General features: G+C 40.9%; 1 protein-coding gene across 1 annotated transcript; it reads left to right on the top strand.

Annotated features, from left to right (window-relative positions):
* The first annotated feature begins 550 nt into the window (after positions 1–550).
* LOC114499606 (60S ribosomal protein L17-like) lies at positions 551–1204 on the top strand. The gene has a single exon (XM_036028335.1). It carries the CDS (start codon positions 604–606, stop codon positions 1156–1158), a length of 555 nt encoding a protein of 184 aa, XP_035884228.1. The 5' UTR covers positions 551–603; the 3' UTR covers positions 1159–1204.
* The last annotated feature ends 8393 nt before the right edge of the window (positions 1205–9597 follow it).

The raw sequence follows: 9597 nt of genomic DNA, 5'->3' as shown, positions 1-9597 counted from the left end.
TGGAAACAAATGAAAATGAACTCACAACAACCCAAAACTTATGGGACACAGCCAAGGCAGTCCTGACAGAGAAGTTCATAGCGATACAGGCCCACCTAAAAAGGTAAGAAACATTCCAAACAAACAACCTAACCCTACGTCTACAAGAACTTGAGGAACAACAACAAAGGCAGCCCAGAGCAAGCAGAAGGAAGGAAATAACCAAGATCAGAGCAAAATTAAATGACATAGAGACTAAAAGTACAATTCTAAGGATCAATGAATCCAAGAGCTGGTTCTTTGAAAAGATAAACAAAATCGACAAGCCTTTAAGCAGACTCATCAAGAAAAAAAGAGAGAAGACCCAAATAAACACAATCAGAAATGAAAGAGGAGAGATTACAACAGATACCACAAAAATACAAAGGATTGTAAGAAATTACTACAAAGAACTGTAAGCCAAGAAATTTGAAAACCTAGATGAAATGGACAAATTTATAGAAAAATATAATCTTCCAAAACTCAATGAAAAAGAAGCAGAAAGCCTGAACAGACCAATAACAACAAAAGAAATTGAAGAAGTAATCAGCTCTTCCCGAAAGCGACCAGAGGTGACCTCTGAAGATGGTTCGCTACTCACTTGACCCGGAGAACCCCACAAAATCATGCAAATCAAGAGGTTCAAATCTTTGTGTTCATTTTAAGAACACTCGCAAAACTGCCCAGGCCATCAAGGGTATGCATATTCGAAAAGCCACCAAGTATCTGAAAGATGTCACTCTAAAGAAGCAGTGTGTCCCATTCCGCCGATACAATGGTGGAGTGGGTAGGTGTGCCCAGGCCAAACAGTGGGGCTGGACACAGGGTCGATGGCCTAACAAGAGTGCTGAGTTTTTGCTGCACATGCTTAAAAACGCAGAAAGTAATGCTGAACTTAAGGGTTTAGATGTGGATTCTCTGGTCATTGAGCACATCCAGGTGAACAAAGCTCCCAAGATGCGGCGCAGAACGTACCAAGCCCATGGCAGGATCAACCCCTACATGAGCTCTCCCTACCACATCGAGATGATCCTCATGGAGAAGGAGCAGATCGTTCCCAAACCAGAGGAGGAAGTTGCACAGAAGAAGAAGATATCCCAGAAGAAACTGAAGAAACAAAAGCTTATGGCCCGGGAGTAAATTCAGCATAAAATAAATAACTAATGAAAGTAAAAAAAAAAAAAAAGAAGTAATCAAAAAACTCCCAACACAGAAAAGCCCTGGACCAGATGGTTTCACAGGAGAATTCTACGAAGCATTTAAGGAAGAGCTAACCCCTATCCTTCACAGACTATTCCAAAAAATCCAAAAAGATGGGAGTCTCCCAAACTCTTTTTAGGAGGCAACATCATCCTAGTTCCAAAACCAGATGAAGATACAACAAAGAAAGAAAACCTCAGGCCAATATCACTGATGAACATTGACGCTAAAATCCTCAACAAAATACTGGCAAACCGCATCCAACAATACATTAAAAAGATCATACACCATGACCAAGTGGGATTCATTCCAGGGATGCAAGGATGGTTCAATATTCGCAAGTCAGTAAATGCAATACATCACATAAACAAAAGCAAAGACAAAAACCACATGATTATATCAATTGATGCAGAAAAAGCATTTGATAAGGTACAGCACCCATTCATGATAAAAACACTCGGCAAAGTGGGAATAGAGGAAACATTCCTCAACATAATAAAGGCCATATATGAGAGACCTACAGCCAACATCATACTCAATGGGCAAAAATTAAAATCTTTTCCACTAAGATCAGGAACAAGACAAGGCTGTCCACTTTCACCACTTCTATTCAATATAGTACTGGAAGTTTTAGCCACAGCAATCAGACAAGAAAAAGAAATAAAAGGAATCCAAATCGGAAAGGAGGAAACAAAACTGTCACTGTTTGCAGATGACATGATAGTGTACATAGAAAATCCTATAGACTCCACCAAAAAACTGCTTGACCTAATAAATGAATTTGGCAAAACAGCGGGATACAAAGTCAATATCCAGAAATCAAAGGCATTTCTATACACCAACAATGAAACAGCAGAAGCAGAGATCAAGGAAAAAATTCCATTTGAAATAGCAAAAAGAAAAATAAAATATCTAGGAATAAACCTAACCAAAGAGGTAAAAGACCTGTATTCAGAAAATTATATAACACTCAGGAAAGAAATCAAGGAAGACACAAATAAATGGAAACATATACCGCGTTCATGGATTGGAAGAATTAATATAATCAAAATGTCCATACTACCCAAAGCAATTTACACATTCTATGCAATTCCTATTAAAGTACCAATGGCATATTTCACAGACATAGAACAAACACTTCAAAAATTTATATGGAATTATAAACGACCCCAAATAGCTGCTACAATTTTGAGAAAGAAGAGTAAAGTAGGAGGGATAACAATACCTGACACTAAACTATACTACAAGGCCACTGTAATCAAAACAGCCTGGTACTGGCATAAAAACAGGCACATAGACCAATGGAACAGAACAGAGAACCCAGAAATAAGCCCAAGTCTCTATGATCAATTAATATTTGACAAAGGAGGCAGCAACATAAAATGGAGTAAAAATGGCCTCTTCAACAAATGGTGTTGGGAGAACTGGACAGCCACATGCAAAAAAAATGAAACTTGAGCACCAACTTACACCATATACAAAAATAAATTCAAGGTGGATAAAAGACTTAAATATAAAACGTGACACCATTAAAGTCCTAGAGGAGAACGTAGGTAGGAAAATCTCAGATATTTCACGCAGAAGCTTTTTTACTGACTTGTCCCCTAGAGCAAGGGACATAAAGGAAAGAATAAACAAATGGGACCTCATCAAAATTAAAAGCTTCTGCACAGCCAAAGAAAACAGTATCAAAATTAAAAGAGAACCAACTGTATGGGAAAACATATTTGCCAATGATACCTCAGACAAGGGTTTAATCTCCAAAACATATAAAGAACTTACAAGACCGTACTTTAAGAAGACAAGGAATCCAATTAAAAAGTGGGCAAAGGACTTGAACAGACACTTCTCTAAGGAGGACATACAGAAAATCCAAAGACACATGAAACGATGTTCAATATCGCTAGCTATCAGACAGATGCAAATTAAAACCACAATGAGATGCCACTTCACACCAGACAGAATGGCCATCATAAACAAAGCAACAAACAACAAGTGTTGGAGAGGTTGTGGAGAAAAGGGATCCCTAGTGCACTGTTGGTGGGACTGCAGACTGGTACAATCACTATGGAAAGCAGTATGGAACTTCCTCAGAAAACTAAAAATGGATGTGCCTTTTGACCCTGCAATTCCACTGCTGGGACTCTATCCTAAGAATACTAAAACACCAATTCAAAAGAACCTATGCATCCCAATGTTCATAGCAGCACAATTTACAATAGCTAGATGCTGGAAGCAACCAAGATGCCCATCAGTAAATGAATGGATCAAAAAACTATGGTACATTTACACAATGGAATTCTATGCAGCAGAAAGAAAGAAGGAGCTCCTACCCTATGCAACAGAGTGGATGGAGCTGGAAAACATTATGCTAAGCGAAACAAGCCAGGCAGTGAAAGACAAATACCATATGATCTCACCTTTAACAGGAACCTAAATAACAAAACAAAGAAACAAACAAAATGTAACCAAAGACACTGAAATAGAGGACAGGCTGACAGTGACCACAGGGGAGAGTAGAAGGAATTTAAGGGGACAGTGGGAAGGGTTCACAGGAACAAACTTAAAGGACACATGGTCATAAACTAAGGGGGTGGTGGTAATGGGAGGGAAGTGGGGAGGGGTGGGAGGGGGGACTGGATTGGGAGTAAAAAGGAGAAAACTGTATTTGAACAATGATTAAAAAATAAATTAAAAAAAAGATATTGTAGATATTGACAGGTATACTCTATATTAAAACACAAAAAAAACTTTTGGGAATTGTCGATAATTTTTGAGATTGGAAAGGGTTCTTGAGCCCAAGGTTTTTGAAAACTTTCAGTGCTAGATGCAGTGAAGGTGGCAACAGGAAGTGGGCTTTGTATCCTTCTCCCCAGGAGATGGCAATATAGAAAAGACATGCTAATTTGAATGGCAGTCACTATGTATGAAGGGCCAACCTCTGGAAGACATACATTTTCTGATTGTTTGAAGCAAGAATCTAATGTCATGAGTTGAAATGGGCTTGTTAGAGACAGACACACTCCTTTTCTCTTCAAGAGCAGTTACTGAAACAAAATAAGTGCACATTTGTAAGTTTCTAACTATAGAATGAAAAGAAAGTTTCTCTTGATATCCCATGTCCTTTTCTTCTCCCTGATTATTGAATGCACTTGCTTGTTAGTATGTCACATATATTTTCCTCAAGATTGTACCTATTGGAAACTTCCAGAAGTTTTTTTGTTTGTTTGTTTTTTGTGGGATTTTTGGTGCCCTTTTGTCCTCTTTCCCCACTGGAGTGTAGCTGTAGTTCCCTCCCCACACTCAGCTTGGCACACAGAGGGTCATCAGAACATGATTGATGATTGAATAAACACAGAGCTGTAATGCTATTGAGGATGAAGATAAAAATGTTAGGCGTGTTTGCTACTTAATATTTTTTAAAAGACTTTATTTATTTATTTTAAGACAGAGGGGAAGGGAGAAAGGGAGGGACAGAAACGTCAACGTGTGGTTGCCTTTTGTGCACCCCTTACTGGGCTCCTGGCCTGCAACCCTGGCATGTGCCCTGACTGGGAATCGAACTGGCAACCCTTTGGTTCTCAGGCCAGCACTCAATCAAATGGGCTGCACTAGCCAGGGCTCTTATTATTTATTCTTCATGTCATTTCCCCCACTAAGGGGCAGCACTTTGTGGAGCACAGAGCCTGTTCCCCCACAAACCAAGACAGAGCTGGGAATTGTTGAGCAAGCCCTGGCCTGGGAGATAGGAAACTGGGCATCTGGCTTGGGCTCTACCCCTAATTACCTGTGTGCCTTCAGGTCCCTAATGCCTCCCCTTTCATTATATAAAGATAGAAAATTAGATGGACATATGTTCTCTGTATACAGAAACAGTCACACAGACAAACATTTTGACCATTTGCTTATCAGAAGCTCTAAAGTACCAGGGTTGTGGATTTGCCTTAAGAAAAGCTTACATTTCAAAATTGAGAGTCACAGTGACTTTTAAGCACCATTCTACCTTTGCCTGCATTTTCTAAGCAAGAAATAAATATTGTTTAAAAACAAAATAAGATACATAGGGGGCTGAGAAACTAATGTGTCTCATTTTGCCTTCAACCAATAAGATTTATGTACTCGGTTAACAGGTATTTGTTGGTTACTATGTGCCTATGTGCCAGGACTGCTGCAGAGTCTGCTGTGCTCACAGGGTGCTCAGATTCTGCAAGGAAGGCCTCACTGCTGTGACATTTGCATGGCTGGGTGTGGGGTGGGGTGGTAGTAGCCAGCTTTGAACCACAGAAATCTTTGGTGCTGAAATCTTTGTTGCTTAAGTTACACTTGGCCTATATAACTACAAAGCCCTAGGCTTCTTAAAAGACCTGACTTGGGTCACCATGAGGGAGAGTCAGGAACTTCCCAGCTATGTCTCAGTACACAGACCAAAGTGCCTTGAATAAATGAATAAGGGCACCCATCAGGAAGGACTCTCTGGTAAGAAGACAAATACACATCACAAATTTTTCTTCCATCCTTTTCAAAGGGGACCTGCAGTCATTTATCAGAAGAAAAAAATTACCAAGAAACTTCTGCAATTGTTGGATCCTGGATCAGAGTCAGAGGAGTCAAAATATTACAGTGGCCCACCTGTCAGAGCAAGGCTTCTTAGGAGAGTCACAAGATAAAGAGAGATTTACCCTGAATCTCACCATGTCATGATGTATCTTTAACCTAGCCTTTATTTTCTGAATATGGATATGGGATAGGCCCACCCAGCTATTAGCAGAGTCTCTACGTTAGCTCTTGTGAAAGCTACAAGAGTAAGGAGGGTCCAAGACAACTCAATAAAGTACCCTCTGCTCATCAAAACTATCAACCAAAGCAAGTAGTCATATTCACGGACAGAAGGGATACAGACATCAAAGACTTGACTGGTTCAAAGATAGTGATTTCTTTAACAACCCCATTTAACACAGAGTTTTGTCTGTCTGAAAGAGAAATGGATTTGGAAAGTGATTGTGAATTACCATATGCCTAATCCTACTCCAGAGAAAGCAGTTGTGCCAGTGTGACCATTTTACCAGAATAAATCAGCATGGTTCCTGGTTTGGTATGAAGTTACTGTCCTTGAAATTATCTTTTTTCCCCTTCTAATCCAACAAGCAGTGAACACCAGAAGCAGTGTTCTTTAATCTGGAAGGCATGGAGCCTTGGCTCTCTCACTAGCGCAAAGAATATTATGCTGGTCCCCTACAGCAATCGCAATATGATGATGTATAGGCTAGATGGTGTCAGTGATCCATGAGTTTTGAGCAAAGACTCTGGAACATAACCACTCACTTTTGAGAAATAGCTCTTGGCTTGCTATTGGGCCCTGGTAGAAACTAACCATTGCACATCATTTGACCATCTAACTTGAACTTAACATCATGAACCAGGTGTTATCTGAACTATAAAATCATCACATTGGGTACACAATTAGCACTCTATCATCTTTTGGAGGTGATATGGGTATGAAAATGAGCTCAAATGGCTCTTATAAGAGAAAATAAATAGAAAAACATGTGGCTCACACTCCCTGTATGCTTACTCCTGGAGTGCCATCTTATTCTCAGCCCACAACTAAGCCTTTATGAGAAGTTCTCTATGACCAGTCTGATCAGGAAGAGAAAAAAATGTATTTGGTTTCTAAATGGTGCCATAGATATGCTTACACCAGTGTGGAGTAGACTGCTGTGGCTTTATACTCTTCACATATGGCCCTGAAGGACAGCAGAGAAGAGAATTTCTTTCATGAAGCAGAACTTCAAATGGTACATGTTGTCAAAGAGGAAAGATGGACCAAGATCAGAATTTATACTGTTTCATTGGCTTATTATTTGGCCAGTCAGATAGGAAAAAAAAGACTACATAAGATGACAAAAAGATCTGGGGAAAATAATGTTCACAAGCCTCTTAAAATGGGCCTGGAAAATAGCTGTGGCCCATGTGATTTTTAACTCAGGGGTCTCCACGTTGGAGGAGGCTGCTGATAATCAGGTAGAAAAATACCAACCAGCCTCTTTCCCTAGCCACCCCAGAAGTTTTCCGGTCAAGCAGTGGTGGCCAAAGTGTACCAAACAGCCATGGGAGCAAGATTGGGAAGCCTGGCTCAGGAGCATGAGCATCCCATGGGCAAAGCTAACATCTATCTCTAAAGCTGACTGATGAACTTGCCAGCATCCCTGACCGACTCTAAGCCCCTGATGCAGTACCAAATCTTCGGGTGAAGGAAAACCAGCCAGTCACTTGGAGGCAGCTACAGTGCATTTCAACCTTTCCATTATGGAGAGTCAGTGATCCACACTTAGAGAATAGACATTGATACTGGATGTGATACTTCTACAGGAACTTACTGAATGCCTCATTCATGGGAGTGGCATCCCAAAAAACACTACTTTTAACCAAGTAAATTTTTTACAACCTCCTCCTCCTGCCAAGGTCAGTGAATTTTTTTATATTCAAAAGGTACTTCATCATCCATACAATGTTGACCTTTTAAAATGGTGAAGTGACCTATTGCAGGCTTAGTTATGGCACCAGTGGAAGTCAACTTTTGAAAGATTGGAGTGGTGTCTTCCAGGATGCAGTAAATGCTCTTAATCAGTGATCAATAGATGGTGTGTTTTCTCCAAAGCTGAAAAGTGTTCAAGAACCAATGGAAAGACAAAGAGTGGACCTCTCACAGTTATACCTAATGACACACCTGCCCATGTTTTACACCCATTCTTACAGTTTTGTTCTCAGCACAAGGGACAGAGCAATGGATCCATTTTGAGGTGGAAGTTAGGACTGCTACCTGGCTCCACAAATCACTGAGTGAAAAGGCCAAAAAGAGGGTGACCGTGCTAGCCAGGATGGCTGATCCTGATTACCAAGAAGGGTATAATTTTGCCAGGACAGAGTTGTGGGCAGGCATGTGTTTCTGGGACTCAAGGGTCATCAGCATGTGACACGTGCTCACTGGCCAGCAGTATCCATCTCTGCTGCGGATGCTTGTCGAAACACGAGAAAAACATACACAGAGACAACCAGGTCCTGTGGGGGAAATAGGGACAGAAGGGCCACTCTCTCTAGTGGAGAGTGCACTGTTTCCATTCCCAAGCAGATTTTATTGAGAATACAGACTTAGTTTGTGGATTCACAGTCTGGCAGAAAAGATCAAAAGAAATAGGTGACTTACAAGGGGCAGACAGAACCCCCATTGTGATTCTGGGCAGAGTTTGGGGCTTTATCACTACAGGACCTAAAAGGCTAGTCTCGTTTCCTGCTTGTGCCTTCAAATTCTAATCTAATACATCCTTCAGCAAACAGATCTCACAGGATCTTGCATATTCTATGTCCCAGGCCTGATTACCCCAGGGATCCTCCGTTTCTGGTCTGGGCTGCACCAGCCCTGCTATTTCCGCTGGCCTGAGTTAAAAGAGAAGACAAAGGCAGCCAGAAGGCTTGGATTACTCACTTCTAAGAACAAGGACTCAGGCTTTGACAAAGCCGAGGGGGCAGGGGTTGATGTCCATTACCCCTTCATATCCACAGCCCTGAGTCTCTTTCCTTAGGGCATTCTCATGTGATCGCATCTGTCTTAGATTCATTCTCTTTCCTAGAGAATTGTTACCTTCATTGACAGCCGATCATGCAAAGGGAGCCAGGCATTAGAACAGGCAGCGTTCATGCCAGGGAAATAAGTTTTGTCTCCTTAGTGGCTACTGGTCCAGAGGTCTTTCACTCAGCCTAAGTCACAGGGGGTTACAGCTTCCTGAGACCAGCAGGGTGGTCCCCAACAAGCATGCCTCTCAGTACAGCAAGCCAGGGACCAAAGCTAATAAAAAATTATAATTTTTATACTCTTTGAGAATGAAGGTTTGGGTCACTCCACCAGATGGACAAGTCTTGGCAGCTGAGATGCTTTCAAGAAAATGTAACTAAATGAGGAAGAAAGATACATAGACCTAAAAATAAAAAGGCCTTTCAAAGTAAGAGTAACAACATTTATTGGAAATTTTTTAGGAGAGAATGGCTATTAAACAATCACTGATTCAGGCAGAACCCCAGATAGTGTTCCAATTAGGAAAGAAAGCAATGGGTGTTGTGACAAAGGGAAGGGGAACAATTCATCTGTAGAAGGAAGACATTTCTATTGGTGAAGGTAACATAACATAGTGATGCCAGTTCTAATTTTCAGTCCTGTAGTCACAATATCTTTTTTCTTATTATCTTTACAAGCAGTTCTTTGGGACATAAGGTTGCTTGTAGACCCAGTCCAAAGGTGATCGTACCCTGTTTTAACATCCAAAGGTTGAGGCATAAGACATGCAAGCAGTTCCTCTGGGATGGCAGCCCGGCTCCATTTAAAAT

Source organism: Phyllostomus discolor, chromosome 6 (genome assembly GCF_004126475.2).
Source record: "Phyllostomus discolor isolate MPI-MPIP mPhyDis1 chromosome 6, mPhyDis1.pri.v3, whole genome shotgun sequence".
Lineage (NCBI taxonomy): Eukaryota > Metazoa > Chordata > Mammalia > Chiroptera > Phyllostomidae > Phyllostomus > Phyllostomus discolor.
Note: the sequence above shows the minus strand (reverse complement) of the source record. Positions and strands in the feature narration are given on the sequence as shown.